The 17,525-nt window shown below is 39.6% G+C and overlaps 2 protein-coding genes across 5 annotated transcripts in view; one reads left to right on the forward strand and one right to left on the reverse strand.

Annotated features, from left to right (window-relative positions):
* Positions 1–475: 475 nt before the first annotated feature.
* On the reverse strand, positions 476–3,745 carry LOC110057011 (uncharacterized). Of its 4 annotated transcripts, none has more exons than XM_020763585.2 (2): positions 3,375–3,745; positions 476–1,392 (listed from the first exon to the last, which is right to left on the reverse strand). In XM_020763585.2, the coding sequence occupies exon 2, from the start codon at positions 1,311–1,313 to the stop codon at positions 627–629; it is 687 nt and encodes a 228-aa protein (XP_020619244.2). In that variant the 5' UTR covers positions 1,314–1,392; positions 3,375–3,745; the 3' UTR covers positions 476–626. The 4 variants fall into 4 exon arrangements, with proteins under 4 accessions (XP_020619244.2, XP_089150465.1, XP_020619243.2 ...); XM_089294339.1 differs by lacking the exon at positions 3,375–3,745 and adding an exon at positions 2,100–3,336; XM_020763584.2 differs by lacking the exon at positions 3,375–3,745 and adding an exon at positions 1,478–2,048.
* Positions 3,746–5,562: 1,817 nt separating this feature from the next.
* Positions 5,563–17,525, forward strand: part of LOC110056978 (nematocyst expressed protein 6-like) — a 13,231-nt gene continuing 1,268 nt past the window's right edge. Inside the window, exons 1-9 of the mRNA XM_089294403.1 lie at positions 5,563–5,714; positions 10,994–11,197; positions 11,808–11,925; positions 12,833–12,895; positions 13,410–13,534; positions 14,540–14,755; positions 15,692–15,742; positions 16,664–16,693; positions 17,274–17,342. Of these exons, the coding sequence (XP_089150529.1) occupies positions 5,645–5,714; positions 10,994–11,197; positions 11,808–11,925; positions 12,833–12,895; positions 13,410–13,534; positions 14,540–14,755; positions 15,692–15,742; positions 16,664–16,693; positions 17,274–17,342 (946 nt within the window). The 5' untranslated portion in view covers positions 5,563–5,644. The remainder of the gene's footprint in view (positions 5,715–10,993; positions 11,198–11,807; positions 11,926–12,832; positions 12,896–13,409; positions 13,535–14,539; positions 14,756–15,691; positions 15,743–16,663; positions 16,694–17,273; positions 17,343–17,525) is intronic.

Below are 17,525 nucleotides of genomic sequence, written 5' to 3' on the forward strand. Positions count from 1 at the left end.
AGCATAAACGAACACGGATGATCAAGGATGGAGACGATTAACACGGATTACCTACTACGAACTTGAAAAATTTAGCCTAAACTTTTCAAGGTGCGCAAACCATGACGTAGCTTCTTTAATCCACCGTGGTTATTACTAATCCCTGTAGTGCCTTTTTGTGCTCACTGATCACGTTGCGTCAGACTCAGCTCTCGACTCACCCCACCTGAGATATGCTTCGGTTATTTCCCAGAGAACCAATCAAATGAGATCGAATAACGTATCTGCTTTGCACCTCTTGAGCACTTCAAACTTACGGTTTTGTTTGCTTTACGTATGTAGCGCGTATTCTTTGTTTTCAGTGACACAAGCACTTCACAATTCCATAGCTACAGTAACGTTGGGTATTGGACGTGCGGTATTCCGCATTCCTTATATTAATGGCATTTCCGTCATCTATTACCCATGCCATTAAGATCAACAGACGAGGAACAAGTGCAGGAATAATAATAGAACATTTATTCTTTCCGTTTTCTATATGCAGTATATATACAAAACCATTACATCGATACAGATCATTCTTCTGTATTTACAAAATCCGTTCCAAATGTTTGACTGAATGTCTAACATTGCATCACGCAGTTTTACTATCCTGAGCCTTCATCATCGCTAGCAGTAGCTACAGAAACAAAATCTTCATTCACTCCCAGTCTTAATTTTCGTAGCATTACTAAACTTATTTGTTCTTTGAAACATTTCATCGACAAACCAACGACTACTCCGATAGAGGGGAGTAAGGTCAACGTTGCTGCCAAGATTGTACTCGGTGCCGTGTTTGTTAAAATCACTCGAGCGGGATTCCTTGAATTGTGATAACATTCGTAAGACGAGTTTCTCGAGCCCCATCTTTCGCTAAAGCTTTTGACATGTCTGTAAACGTCATCCGTGGTTCCGCAGTCGTAGTCTCTGAGTTTGTGCGAACATTCATCGGTGATTCGTCGTCGATCTTTCACAACTAGAGCCTCACGTAAGGATGCGTTGTTGTATGAAACATAAATCTGTAGACAAGGATAATAAATTATGCATTTTGTGTAGCTATTTCGTCCAGGGCAATGGCACTGAAGTCGTTTGTCGGGATCTGTGATTAATTTTGTTGCCGTGACATTGCAGAATCCCATTTCGTATTGTGCACTCTCAATCTTTGGTAGAGTCACCAGAACCAACACAAGGAGGAGAAACAAGCTTGAGGATACAAGAACACTCCTCGCAAAACGTTCTACCAGCTTAATATTTGTCGCTTGCTGCCGCGGCCAGTTGACATTCAATCGACTCATAATCCTTACAATCTTGAAACTACGAGGCTGCGTTCCAACATTCCGAAAATTCTCTAGGGTAGGATTACCATGATTTTCCCTGTGTAAAGACAAAGATGACATTTCAAACGCGGCTTCTAGACGACATCAACATATTTTTTTCTTATTTGAGCATGTTTACCAACCGAGTCGAAGTTGATGTCTCTTTTGACTTGCCGAAACCTGCCCACTATCCACCATCTTGACTGACCCACGCATGAAATACGAACCTGACTGTAAAGCAACACTGTTGCGTTAGTCTATGATGATTCTATGATGTTTGAGCAAGGCTTGTTGTTCGTGACGAAATGTCGGGATTTAATTTCAAACTTTTGAAAGAAAGGCAAAAAGCGTCTCCTCCTTACTCACGAACATTACAGTTCAGGGTTAACTACAGATAGACACGCAGGACACCCTAAAGGTAGACAAATCCTCACTACATATAATATAATTGTTTAATCGATCAAATATAAATAAATGATTTTCATGACAGACATCAGCAAAGCTTGCTAAACTTTGAACGACAACAATGATAGAGCATATAGACAGACTGGGCCACATTCTCCTGACTAAGCTGCGCACGGCTAAAACAGATCCTTTTTCCAAGGCACCACTAGCCTTCAGTTTAAACAACATAACTGCAAATTTCAATTTTCCTTTTACTGTAAATTGGTTAAAAAAATAAATTATTTGCGTCTTTCGCGGCGCACGTTAATGACAGGAAGAAGAAGGAGAACTGAACTTTATAAATTAGCCGGGTGTACCTACCCTGCTCACCACAAAAAATGAAGCCCGCTTGCGTAGCTTACAGGTGCTCGTTCTTGCATAACCAACTGGCGCCGGAACGACACGTACGAAACCAAAATGCGGATTTTTCAATTTTATGACTAATTTCCTAGCGAACCAGCCACCATATAGAGCGATCAGCCTATAAATCGTCAATTTGTAAGGAGCCATTCGTAGCTCTAACTTAGGCGTCTGACGCTAAAAACCAGACATAAGAGAAATCTTTGTAGGTGGAACAGCCGTTTCTCTATTTTAAGAAATCAGTAAGCTGACCTACTGCAGTGGCTCATTTTAGTTCATTTAGTTCAACTTTTTCAACTCATTTTAGTTCAACTCTATTTGTTAAGAAATAATACAATTCAAGGTTACCGTACTTATAATTTACGTCGCCTCTATGGCGAAATACAGCCACCTGCAGCTGGGTTACCATGGTAAAAATGTTGATTCGGAATAATGTATGGCTCGCTTTTATGCATCATGCATATACAAACAAAGTTGTACAGAAGCTGTTCACCATTGAACATTGATATAAATAGAGACTTGGACATGGTTGGACAGTAACAATAACATAGTGCCACTATATATAATTTGCCAACTTAACATCAACTCAGTACCAACAAATCTGATCATTTTATGAATGTGTTACTTGCTCTACTCTCCAACTAACTGAGTTCCGCTTGGATTCATCTTATTCCCCGCTCACTCGAACACAAATAAAGGCGAAACTGAATACTGAGAAGTAGTCACGAAGGACGAAAGACGGGTTTAAGCGAATGCGATATATTTAAACAATCGGCAAAAAATTAAGCGTTAAAAGCCTGAAAATAAAGTAAGTTAATAACATGCGAAGCCACGTATACTAGGCCCCACGACCGATGGTTATTCCTGTCAATCTTTTTAATATTCAGTGTCCTGCATGTTGGATGAAGAGCAGGAATGAAAATAATAAAAAATGTTTTTGTTTGGTTGTCGGTTGGCTCGTTTCACCAGACAGAATGCGAAAAGTCTTACCGTAAAGAGCCAATCAGGCTGATAAAGGATTTGCTTGTTGCGATTGTGGGGTAATTTGGGGCCGTTATAATTCACCCTTCGAACGATTTATGAAATTAATATTACCAAAACATGTTGCATCGGCAATAAGGCACACGTTCTTGACCATGACTACAATGTAAGATGTAAAATCTAATTTGTAAAATCTACAACATCAACTGACACAGCATTGCCTCGAAAAATCGGTAAAAAGCGGAAAAAACTCACCTCGGTCGACCATAAATTCAGTGCTCCTCGCGTGAATATTTAAATTCGATTTCCTTTTTTTCCTACGTCAACAATGAAACGAAAACATGAGAATTTGGCTTGTTAATTAAACTCCGGGCTGAAGACACTAGAGCTACATAGATCTTTTGGAGCCATAAACCGTCGATTTTTAAAATTCTCGGACGCGGAATGATCGGCAGATTTTTAACATCAACCTATCGTTCGCATTGACGTGTAGTTTGCCGTAAGGTTAGCAGTGTTATGGAAACAAATCTGAGTGATCTGTTTTCTTCTGACAACGAATATGATTGAAATCAACGCGCTGTTAACATAAATTTGAAGAGTTTCTAATTTAAACCATTAATGTGCAAATACATCGGTCCAAACATCTGTCACTGTTGGCATTCCCAAGACTTGTTTTGCGTTTCCCTTAGAAACAAATCTTCTGTCTCTTTTAATACGGAAGCTTTAGTGACTTTAATCTTACGGAAGCATACACTGAGTTGGAGGCTACCAGCATTATCATGGCGTTTTTTTCGCCTTTGCTCGTACTCCTCGTACTTCACGGTGCCTTTCGGCTGTTTCTTTTTAGCTGTGCAAGTTGGCTCGCAGACTGACGTTGTAAATTGTATTTAAATAAAACAATTCTTTTAGCAATTTCATATCCAGTAAAGATATACTGAGACCTGTCGTTGAAGAGTGCTTTGCCCTCATTCGGATTGGAATTGTAGCATTAGACTAGTCTGAGGGACTCTCGGCATATAAAATCGGCAACTGGGCTGCCCTGGATAGCGCTACGGAGTTTGTGTTTTGTTTTTCTAAACCCTTCTTTCACAAAATGTGTTTAGTTTTGTTCTATTCTCCGGGTTGTATAGCTTGCGAGCAAGCTCAAGTGTGTGGAGCGAGCGGCGAAGCCTCGAAAAAAGTGAGCCCACTCTTTTGACGCTTCCGCACCAGACTCCTCCCCGCCGAATCGCTCGCCGACTGGCTCTCTGCACGCGGGTGTGCACGCGTGACTCAAAGGTGAGCCTTATCGCAGGCTAGGTTGATACCATGGATAGTAAAGAGACCCAGTCTTCTACTATTCATGGTTGATACGTAAGGTACAACTTTTCTGGCCAAAGAATAGTTGATAAAGCACCAGAGCTTTATATAAAAATCATTTCAGAATTCTCACCAGAGAACGGTTCCGTCAGCTTCTGAGCAAAAATTTGGAAGTCGATGTTGTATCTCTGGCGTGCAAAATAAACTGATTCATCTACTGAAACTAGTAGGTAATTGATCCATGGCACGAAGTCATAGTTGTTTGCCTACGTTGTGGTTCGTTTATAGTGAAATCAAAGAATGTGATTTTCTTTTTTTTTTCAGATGCAGTGCATGTGTAACATCAAATTGCCTCAAGAGATGCCTTGAAAGACTTATCCAATTAAGCATGTCCTTCTTTTTAAAGCTCGGATCGCTAGTTGTAATTTCCAGAAGGAAAAAATATGTATAAAATTAAAGGAATGATCTGTTTGCAGCAATTAATGAAAATCTCGGTGTTGATTGCTAAGCTACTTTTAGTCAATTGCGAGAATTTTATGCAGGAAAACAAAGAATGTTCTTTTTGCTTTTCAGTCAAATTTAATAATTCCACGAAAAGGGTTTAATTGAATAGGTGGGTCTAAAATAATTTTACGTTCCTCCCCCTCTCTTGACACCTGAGTTATACCTCAAGTTCGCGGATCGCGGAATGCGACTGCATGAGAATGCCAGACAGAGTAAGGTTTTCACGCATGCAAAGCTTTTTCCAGGGAAGCTCAACCTTTGTGGAAGTACTATCTCTTTCTCTTCCCAGGGTAGGCTCTTATATATATTACTCGCGTATGACGGCAAGGGGTAAAACCAAACTGACTGGCTGTCGGAACAGTTGCATGTGACGACCAGGTGGTCAGATCACGTGGTGAATAGTAACAAGTTTAACTGAATTCACCGCCACACGTTAAGATCAAATGACTAAAACGTAAGTATTACTTAACACAGAATTCAATGAATTACTGTGTCAGAACATCAAGTGCTTTTCCACTTCAATCCCAGTAAGGGTCCAGTAATAATATTTGCCTTGTAATTGTTTGGAAATTGAAACAATACCGGTGACACTCTCTAATTATTAACCAAAATACACTCAGCTACTGTAGAAAATATAATTCGCTGATCTTGTCAAGTATTAGTGCATAGAAGGGCACGATGTCTCAAGCATAAATTTTGCATTACGAAACAACTGTTACGAGATGGCTCCAGTTTGGAAGCACTGGCTGATGATATCCCTAGGAACTTCCCTTGTCTACGGTCGACCCAAAGGTTTGTTTTGTTCTTCTTTTCTGATTTTGCTGGTAAGCTCAATGACTTGCTTCCATTGTCTTTAATGTTTGATCGAAGCGTTGTTAACTCAGTGGCAATATGATTCTTTTTCCGATTATATTATCTGAAAATAATTATTCTCCGCGGTCGTAACTGCAATTTAAGAAAAATATTGACTAAGCAAAAGCTGGCTTCACACCTTGATATTAACTGAGCTGTTCAGTTTTCATTACTTTTGACACTTATTTAAGCACAAAGCAATCACATCTCATTGAAGCAGTTTGTTTACATAGATCATGATTTTAAAATTTGTCATGAATGTAAGAACGCAATTCTCATCTGGCAAAAGGAACAGGTAACTGTTTACTTAAGGTTAACGAATTTAAAGAGTCCTTAGCCAGACGTTTCTGTTTACAAGATAATTATACAGCGCTCATCTTTGAAGTCATAAAATGAGTTTTAGACAGAGAGAAGCCAAGAGACAGAGAAGGTAATGAATTTGTGAATTGGAATCTAGGACAGAAAAAAAAAAACATTTTCACTGATATACCCGAATGATTCTTGACAAGCGTAACTGGTCACCATTGTAAACATCAAATTGCCTAAAATCGATTGCACACTTGAAAACTTATTCTTGGAATACGAGAATTTTCCTCACACTCCAAATTAAATTCAAGTTAATTGCGAATTTGTCTTTTCAGTCTTTTAGATTCAAGAAAGAAAAAATTAAGTAAACTTTCTGCGAAAAAAATCACTCTCGGTCATACTTTTTCCATCTGTGTTATCAGCAACGAAGTAAACATTACTTAGTCGCTCAATTAAGCCAGTAGTGTAGCAGCTCTCGTAAGCTTGTAATTCTATTTGTCGTCATTGTAGCAGCTGTTATTGTTTTGGGACTAGGGAGCATTGTTTCTGTTGTTTGTTCTATTGCTCTCTCAAAGCGTTTCAAGCCATTCATGTGAGACCTTAAGAGAGCTACAACATTACCCAATGAACCTCTAGTTAACCAATTTGATCAACGCCGGGTTTCACGATTCTAGCTATCGGTTTGAATTTTTAAATGCCCCTGACGGTCATGGGGAACGAGAGATCACGATCATATATTTCAAGGGAACAAGGGGTATTTGGAAAACTTTGAGGGAGTAAGGGACATCTCTATAATATTAGCGAGAACTTTGGCGAAAAGTGTCAGTGGAACAAGGAAACAAATACTCAATTTCACCTCAGTACCCCCCCCCCCCTCCTCCTCCTTCTCCCCCTTCTCTTCCCTCCTTTCTCCCCTATTTACAATGATATATTCCACATCTTGTGTATTCTATTACTTTCCACTCCATTCCATCCAAATGTACTCTATTCAAATCCATCATCGTTGATTACGATACCCAGTTAAGGTTGAAGATAAACGAAGACTTCTTCTTGCATTATCGATCGAAGACTGATCAGATAAACACAGTCTCTTTCCTTTCTGCTGAGTACAGCTGAGAGTTCTGCTGAACGTTGCAGCCTTGACTAACACTTACGCTATATAGTTATAGTTACGCATGCTAAGGTCATATTTAGGAACTACACATTGTAGATGTGTAGATCTGTCTAATAGTTCTACACATTGGCAGATATTGTAATCATCTAATGACATTATGCACATTCAATGCTCGTTCGGTTAAAAACAAGAGCGCTGTAATTTTGGACTATATATGTGATTGCAAAGCTGATCTTTTTGCAGTCACCGAGACTTGACTGAGTGCGGACGATGCAGCTGTACGGGCGGAGTTGTGCCCCGACGGGTACAGGTTTATAGATCACCCCCGTTTTGGGCGTCGTGGCGGCGGAACGGGTCTACTAAATCGCGATTCATTGGGTGTTAAGAAAGTTGACGCGGGTGAAAAGGAATCATTCGAATTCTCTGTGTGGACTGTTACGTCATCATCTTCGCACAATCTCCGTGTTGTTATCATCTACCGTCCGCCATACTCTGATGAACATGAATTGTCAACCAATGTTTTCTTCACCGAGTTTTCGACTTATCTTGAATCCATTCTTCTGTGTAAGGAACAGCTACTGATTACCGGTGACTTTAACATCCATATTGATGCTGTTGATGATCCTGACTTTCTCAAACTGTTGGATCTCTTGGAGTCTGTTGGTCTACGGCAACACGTCTCCCAGCCAACTCATGTTCATGGACACACACTAGATCTTATTATCACCCGATGGTCTGTCCAAATCATCCAGGATTCACCACAAACTGATCGTTTCATATCAGACCATGCATCACTTCTTTGCAAGCTACTTCAAGATAAACCAGCTGTGACAACTAAGAGGGTCACTTACAGGAGGCTCAAATCAGTGGACCTGGATTCACTCAAAGCTGACTTAGCTGCCTCTGGATTGTGCCAAGAACAATCCGATGAGTTAACTAATGTCACCCCGGATGGAGTTGATGCGCTTTTACGTAACTATAACAAAACTCTGTCCAGAATGACCAACTGTCATGCGCCGTTAAAAACAAAGACCTTGAGGGCTAGGCCGAGGGTACCTTGGTACAACGCTGACATAGATGCCGCTAAACGAATACGTCGGAAAGCCGAGCGAAGATGGAGAAAAACTAAATCGCTGTCAGACCTGATTATCTTTAAGTCTAAGAAAAATCACGTGACTCATCTCATGAATCAAGCTAGACGGGCGTTTTATACCAACTTTATCGATGAGAACAGTGCCGATCAAGGAAGGCTATTTAGAGCTACAAAGAAACTCCTTCTCAGAAAGGATGAATTATCTTTTCCTGACTATCATGACAAAACGGCCCTAGCCAATGACATCAACGGCTTTTTCGTTCGTAAGATCACCAGAATTCGTTCGGACATCGATGCCACTGTTGTGGATGATGGAGTACCCACTCCACCTGAAGTAGAAGTCGTTCCAACATGTTTATCTTTAAGCGCCTTCCACCCTCTTACTGAGAATGATATATGGGCTTTAATCCAGACGTCAGCTAAGAAGTCTTGTCTAACGGACCCCATGCCAACATCACTGGTCGTCGGTTGTCTTGATGTGCTCCTCCCCGTCATCAGGCGCATAGTTAACTCATCGCTGTTCTCAGGCTACTTTCCTGGTGAATGGAAGGAAGCTCTTGTCAACCCCCTCCTAAAGAAGGCTGGCCTTGATTCGGTGTTTAAAAACCTTCGAACTGTGAGTAGTCTTCAATTCCTATCAAAATTGACAGAACGCGCTGTATTTGACCAGACGTACAACCACATGATGGATCTTGGCCTGTATCCTCCACTCCAGTCTGCATATCGTAAATGTCATAGTACCGAGACTGCGCTCCTAAAAGTCCAGAATGATATACTAATGAATATGAACCGCCAGCACGTGACACTTCTAGTTCTTCTAGATCTCAGTGCGGCTTTCGACACGGTGGACCACAAAATCTTACTTCATCGTCTACAGTCGAGTTTTGGTATCACAGGAACGGCTCTGAAGTGGTTTAAATCTTACCTTTCTGACCGATCGCAAAGCGTCTTTTTAGACGACTGTCTCTCTGAGAGTTCCAAGCTGCCACATGGGGTTCCTCAAGGCTCATGTCTGGGACCCCTGCTATTTACGATCTATTCTAGCAAGCTATTTGAGGTGATAAAGGATCATCTACCTGTTGCACATGCGTATGTAGATGACACGCAACTCTACTTGTCCTTCAAGCCCGACACCACATCAAGTCAATCTGATGCAATCGAAGCAATGGAACTCTGCATAAAGGCAATCAGAGCGTGGATTATTACTGACAAGTTAAAGCTAAACGACGACAAAACCGAATTCTTAATAATTGGTACACGACAACAGCTTAGCAAGGTGGACATCGAGAAGTTATCGGTGGGTGATGTGAGTGTTGCCCCTGTTGCTGTTGCAAGAAACCTCGGAACCTGGTTTGATACCAATCTTAGTCTAGTGACACACATTACGAAGACATGTAAAGCTGCTTTTTATCATCTGCATAACATTAGGCGTATTAGGAAGTTTCTTACGGTTGAGTCTACCAAGGTGCTAGTGCATGCCTTCATAATGGGACGCATTGATTACTGCAACAATCTTCTCCATGGTTTACCGACCACTCATATTAATAAGCTACAATGTGTGCCAAACGCAGCTGCTAGGCTAATTTGCTCGACTCCGCGTTTTAGTCGCATTACTCCTGTATTATATTCTTTACATTGGTTACCTGTCAGATTCAGAATTGTTTATAAGATTTTAATAATTACTTTTAAGGCCATACATGGCCAGGCACCGGACTATATTTGTAATCTTATTCGTGTTAAAAATCCCTCCCGGTATGGTCCACGCTCTAATTCTCAAGTTTTATTAGTACCACCATCCATGAAAACGAAGCGAACACTTGGTGACAGGACATTTACTGCTGCTGCACCATCACTTTGGAACAAATTGCCGTGTGCAATAACAGAGGAGGACAATTTTAACCATTTTAAGTCCAAACTGAAGACATTTTTATTTAGAAAAGCGTTTGAATAGCTCTTGATGTTTTCTATACATTTTTCTAGATCCCTTGTTTTTAATACTTTAATTTTTAGCTCGTTACCTTAGCCTAATGTACATAATTATTGTAAATAATTAGTTTTAAATTAATCACACTATTCATAGCATATCGTTTAATTTATATTACTCATATGGTTTGTTAGGCGCATTTGATCATATTCATATGTTAATTTGCGCCTTAGAAATATTAAATATTATTATTATTATTATTATTATTATTAATGTGATTTTGTTATTTCAAACCAGTTTTGCTAAGTTTTGGAGCTGATCATGGTTTTACGCATGCTAAGGTCATATTTAGGAACTACACATTGGCAGATTACGTACCCACGTGTGGGATGACAAAAACTTTATTTACGTATGCATGGTTTTAAGTATGTGCTCTCGTCCTTCATCAAGCATCGATTGATTTCATTCACAGCAGCTATATCGTAGATTTTCAGTTTAATAGCAGTGAAAACGTAGTATTTAGGCTACTAATTAGAGCGGCACATGACATCACCGACGGCAGCCATATTGGAGTTCCAAAACAATGAAACGGCGGCCATGTTGGTGTACCAAAGTTGAACTCTATTCTTATGTAAACGCTTTCTTTTGTACCGAAAAATTGGCATGTGTGCTGGCCAAGTGAATGAAAACAATCTACACTAGGTCACGACGAAAGCAGCTGTTTCAGTTTAGAGTCCGTTAATTTACAAAACTAAACCATTTTTTCAATACATATCGGCTAGTGCCTGATCATAGGACCGATGTGCCTCCACTGTACGAGGGAGACATGGCACTAACTAAAGAACAGGTCCAGGCTCTGGGGTTTACACGCCCAGCATCAAAAGGGCCGGACTGGAACGAAGAAGCTCAAACAAGAGGCTCTCTACGGAATCCAAGACAACTCTGGCCAAATGGGATTATACCGTATGTCATAAGTCGAGAAATAGGTATTACATCATTATCATTATTTCAATAATTGATTCTGTTTATTTCGTTGCGAAAACTCAGATTTGATGCCAAACAGTCGCTGAGTATTTTACAATGCATCTTTTACTTATGTATTGATTGGGTCACGCTGTAGAAGAAAAGAAGAAGAGACCATACTGTTAGAAGAAATCTGTCGATGCTCGGACACGAGCCAACGCCGACGGGTCACGCTGTTCTAGATTATTGTTTTATAAGTACAATCTAAGCTAATCATGGTTACGCTATTTTAGGTTATTCGGGCACAAAAAAAGAAATTGAAAAGAAATTGTTTGAAATAAGAATACGGGCGACAAACGTAAACAAAAAAAAAAAAGTAAAAATCGAGAAACGTGTACGATAAAATTGAGCACGAGGAGCTGTTCTTTCGCTATTTAATGAATCTTTCTTGTTTGAGACCTAAGGTTTGAAAAAAAAGAGTTTTTCCTCTTCAAAACCACCTCTTGAAATTCATGCTTTCAAACTGATTTTTATTAGAAGCCGACACATGTTTCGCGGCGGCATTTTCATTTACTATAAACGACAGGACAGGTCCGGTGTTATTCTCATAAATACGGTTTTGTTGTTAATCAGACGCTAGAGGACGGCAACTGATCAGAGACTCAATGCATGATTGGGATAAACACGTGTGTATCAACTTTAAGCAAAGAGAAGTGGAGCAATCATACATCAAGTTCGTTTATAAAACGGGGTAAGTCACGCGAGAAGCTATTTAGCCGCAAGGTAGAGCAATGATTCGGGTTTCGTCAAAGACCACATCGTACCGAGAGAAGTGAGTTTTCAGTTGAGGCCCGCATGTACTTTTGCCATGTAATTTTTGGCGCGCTCGTAATGTACTGATTTGATGTGAATGTATTTCTAATACGCTTCTATCTATAGAGGCGCATTACATGCTTATGAAATTGATTCTTATCGCACAAGGCAAAGGTCTATGGTACTAACAAATCGCTTGTTTTCAGGTTTATATGTTAGAGATTTCATAAGTAATTATTTCATTGTCATTATTTAAATGACTCGAAAGACTCAAGAAGAATGGTGGGACGATAATTACAACAGACAGGAAACAAACTAACTTGACCGACTCATCATAGAATGGAAAAAGCGCTATAATTTTTTACGCCCCAAAAGGGATAGTTATTGAACTGTTGTATCTCTAAATTGCTAGTTGATCTAAAATATAAATAAATTGGATATGGCTTTTTACAGGAGAAAAGATCATATTCTCTTGCTTTTTAGTAGACCTTTCCTTGTATACTAGTGCAAATGCTGCAATCTGATTGACTGAGCCATCGCACCATACAGCCATTAGTGTGCAGTGCATGGCTTTATGTGGTCAACAAAATGGCAACGTTTTCTCCGAAGTTTTGTAGGAACATTTCCAAACAAATAGATAAATCAAATTCCTGAGAAGACCAAAAGTAAGCCTTTCCGGCACGTTGTCAGTTTGAATTTAAAAACGCGTACAAATTACAATTCGGTCCACCTCAAATAGACTGCTCCTCGGGTCGACAAAAGAGAGTGATTTGGTTTTGTTTTGTTTTACTTTTCCTTTCTTTTTTTCCCTTCAATTCTGAACAACCACGTTCTCGTCTTTTAAGGTGTTGGTCGTATGTGGGACATACAGGTCGCCCCCAGGAAGTATCCATTGGCCGGTACACGGAGTAAGTTGAATCTTATTTACCTAGTTTTTGCAGACCGTTACCAATGAAACCCTGAATTTTCAAAAGCCTTTTGTGCGCAATTTTCAAAATTTAAAAGTCTGAATTTTCAAAAGTCTTTTGTGCGCCTCACCTATCCAATGCGAATGGTTGAACTACTCTACAAACCTAACTTGAACTACTCCCAACCCTAAGCACTAACCCTAATTATTTAAAAGACGTTTAGGCACTGGGATTTTTGGGCATTCCCCTCACCCATCCATGGGAATGGTCGGTGGGCAAGGTAATCATTTCCGTCTAGCCTCTCAGTGGCGATAACTTAAACCTTAACTTGAGCTACCAGAAACGATAGGCGCTAACCGGTAAGACCAAGAAGGATCATATTGGCGCTAAACTAACGCTTGCAGCTATAAATACTGATCGCAGATTCGCTCAAAACTGAAAAGTGTTTTATATTTTCGAAATCTTTATTTCATACGTGTATAGGAAAATAAGTTGATTTATTTTCTCTTTCAAGGGATCCTCCTTGTGATCGAGGCGCCCTTACTCACGAATTAGGACACGCCCTAGGCTTCTTTCACGAACAGAGTCGCCCTGACAGGGATAAGTACGTCAAAATCAACTGGGAAAATATCCGTAGAGGTTAGAATTCATGCATTTTCGTGGGTCAGTTGGGGAGGAAAAGCTCTTGTATATGAAAAGCTCTAGTATACAGCTGTTACGAGAAAGGTTGTCCTTCAAAAGCGTAAAGTGTCTTAGACTGTCGAAAGGCGTCCTGGGTAATGGTAGTTCACGCTGGTTAATCGATTCAGTGGGATTGGAGTGAAAATCTTGAATACCTATTTTAGTGATTTTTCTTCCTTCAGCTACTGAAGTTACCGTAAACTTCAATTCACTAGCAGTCAACGTTCCCTGCCCATAATAGAACCCATAATAGTTTTCAAGTGATTTCAATGATTTCAATCATTTAGGAAATATAAATACCAGGAAAGAAAACGTCGTAGCACCGACCTCTATAATGACATCCCATGTATGCCCGCGGAATGGGAGAGGTTTTTATCAGAGAAAGAGATCGTGGCCAAACAAACAAATCTTGTACTTCGAGTACGAGAGGATAGCATCGGAAATGAAGTTTATCGGTGGATAAGAGGACTACACTCTTTTTTTTTATAAGAATAATGTTTTTCCTGATGAGGCTGAATATTCTTATTTTTCTGCCGATTCTAGGCTGAAAATAATTTTGTGAATATTCCTAGATTAAAACGCATGACATTCTGTTTTCGAATGTATTTTGCGTCTGGATGGTGTTAAAGTAATTTTGGAGTCAGCCTGCGGGCATTAAAGCCTGATATGACACACATAACTTCTTCCAGAAATGTTATAAGCATCGAACATAAAGGCTAGCGTTGTTTTCGTTGCTTTGAGGCTAGTTTTGCGTTTCAACACACAAAATTATATTCTTTTCAAAATCTCAGCCTAGGGTTTATTTTTAAAATATTCATCCAATCAGTCTCAAATTTCAGTCTCGATATTCTTATCAATCATATTCTTATAAAAAAAAAAAGAAAGAGTGTAGGTAGAGTGCTTCGGTAGGGGCCATGTAAATAGCACCAATTGACAGAGGCACTGGTCTTCATTTTACTTCAGGAACAGAGAAAAACTTCGAAAAAGCAACAGAGGATATGATAGACAGTAGAGAAGTCCCATATGACGTTGGATCCATAATGCACTACTCTAAATACGCTGGCAATAATCGCCCTGGACTTATAACGATACAGGCTGTGGAACCTTCCGCAGAAATAGGACAACGTAAGAAGCCCAGTAAACTTGACATCCAGCAAGCTAGGCTTATGTACAAATGTGGTAAGCGCAGTCTAAAACAATTTAAAATTCGAGATTTTAAGAAAAGCTGTTCTTTCGTAAATTGATTCCTTCTGTTGAGAGGTTTAGATGAGAGAGTCCTTCCACAATAGTGATTTAAGATTCTGTATCAAATGTTTGGGGCTTTATAACGTCCTCAGCACTACAAGCATGGTATTATTTTTTAGTTCTCCCGAATTAACCTTGTCAACCTCACCTGAATGAATGTGTTGGCGTGTGTTACTTTTACGAGCTAAGCATCAAGTAGTAAACTTTTACAGAGCAGTTTTCACTCGCGTCGGCGAAAAGTAATGGGACGTTAATGGTTTTGTATTGCTAGGCAATGAGCTAAAGAGAATCGCGCCACTTTTTCATCCAAATCAGAAGTAAAACCAAACCCAATCGTGACTCGCTTGCGCTCTTTTTCTTGCGCTTTGTGTCAGCTACGTGTAATTACTTAATATTAATAGTTTTGATTGGTTCACAGGATTGTCTGTGTCCTTTGTGATTGGCTAGAGTGATTAGTTTGATTTTGGTTTCACAACACTCAATGGAAAACCGCTCTAGAATGTAATTTAACTACTTCTAACTAGTGCTTGCCAGAAAGTAATACGATTGTTGCAATTTCAGAAGTAATGGAACAAAAAGTCGAGTATAGTAAACAAAGAATATGCGGATTAGTTTCTCATTGACACGTAAGGCAATTCAGTTTTTGTTTTAGCCTGGAAGACAACGTTCCCCACTACGAGAACCTCTCGTTTCGGGCCCCGTCCTCCCTGATCTGATGCCATCTCCCTAATGCGTTTTCGCCAATCGTCCACACTGTTAAGATCAAAAAGACTCACAAAGACCCCATCCCATGAATTTGATTACTTGTTATCTTCTTTCTTTCTGTGTATATGTGTTTTTTTTTTTATTAACCCGTATATTTTTTGCTAGATGAAGCAGCTGCCGGAAAGACAGCTTATGAGCCTCAGACAACTGACACAGGTCAGTGTTCTTCAATCTCCGCATTAGTGATAACATCTTCATGTTTTTCATTCCTATCATTTATTTGTTCGATGTCTGACAAATCCATAAGTTCAACACTCTCTACGAATTCTCAAGATTTGCCCTAAAACAAATCGAGGTCAAACCTGTCATTATTAGCGACGTTCGTTGTACAATCATTTTGCCCCACAGGACCCAAAATTGGGGTGAACAGGGTGTTGCGTGCTCCTATAATTTAGATTTTATTGGGTAATCAGTGGTTAGGCAAACTAACTAGTAAGTCGAAACTAGCAAGTTAAAGAGTCGAGGTCTCGAACGCCTCTTTTCTGTTTCTAAGTAGTTACTTGAAGTCCAAACCCTGGGTACAGTGATATAGTTCTTCGGTTTCGAACTGAGTCCCTTCCGAAAATAGTGATCTAGCTCGAGCGATAAAATTCCGTAGTTGTTGGCTGATCCCGAAATCAAAAAGTAGTGCCTCAAAAGTAAACTGTCTTGTTACCAGAAAAAATGAATATCACACATACAATACGCCGAACCCAAACTGATCCGATACCTGTGTTTTGGTGTCTTTTAGACTAGACTGATCAGTTTCCTACTGTTTTTCTTCTACAAAGATGAATCATTCCACATGTGGTACACGTTTTAACTACCCTAAAATAGCGACCCCCACCCGGAATTATGCGATTTTCCAAAAGTACGGATAGTAATCAGGGTCATTACGTTTGTAACTTAACGAGAAGTTTTGTTTTATGTTGCAAAATTGGAATTACATTCGATGCCATTTTTCCAGTTGAATATTAAGCATAACAAAGTCACTTTTTATTGTTGAGCTCAATAACGTGAGAAATACTCCAGTTTAAGGCAGGTCAGTTCTAGCGTGGCCCACCTGTTTTTATTTTATTTCCTGTCCCTCACTCCCAGGAGCTTCATATCCAAGCCTTCCTCCGCCAGGTTAGTTTTCAGAAAGGTAAAGTCGACTTAGTTCGTCAATTTTAAGTTTTTAAAATATAAAGTTGCATGGGCCTTTTTCTTCCATTTTAAAGCGATCGACGTGTAGCAAACGTATTTCTGTTGCGCTCAATTCGTTTAATATAAACTAGTTATGCAACGCTTTGGAGTGGCATGTCATGCAATATCCCACCAGTCACCTATGTTTTCTCGGTATACACTCACCAGCCTTTCTGACAAAATCAATGCGACATACGCGCAGTGCACGATGGGAATGTTGGATGCCGAATGTTTGACAGGAAAATGAGTGCGAGTGACTATGACAAATTTGTATTTACTTATTCTTAATTTACCGAGATATAATTTTGTAGACTCCAGAAATGAGTAAATTTTTAAATTTAAACCACATGCTTTGCCAGATATTCAGTAATTTTCTGAATCGTAATTAAGTTACAATGTTGGTTATTAACGGGAATTAGCAAGTGAATACGACTACTGATGTCATAAGCTAATTAAGTTTGAGTAGGTATCGAGTGTTAAAGACTCCTTATGATGTTTACTCAGTCCATTCTGTATATTGCAGGTGTCCCGCCTGGGTTCCAATGTATCAGAAAAGTAAAAAAGATCGGGTCACTACAAAGGATCACCACAAGTATGTCTCTTCGGTTTTGAAATATTTAAAAACATACTTTGTATTACGAGCACTGCCTTCAGCGAAACATCATTCTCGTACACAACAAATTTAGCTGGCATTGTACGTTTGATATAGAATGAGTTAAACACTCCTCTGAGATTTCACCTGTTTACTGTTAATGGGCAGCTGGCTCACACGTGG

The sequence above is a fragment of the Orbicella faveolata genome, unplaced genomic scaffold (genome assembly GCF_042242905.1).
Source record: "Orbicella faveolata isolate gen_17 unplaced genomic scaffold, um_ofav_v1 contig_1, whole genome shotgun sequence".
In the NCBI taxonomy this organism is placed as follows: Eukaryota; Metazoa; Cnidaria; class Anthozoa; order Scleractinia; family Merulinidae; genus Orbicella; species Orbicella faveolata.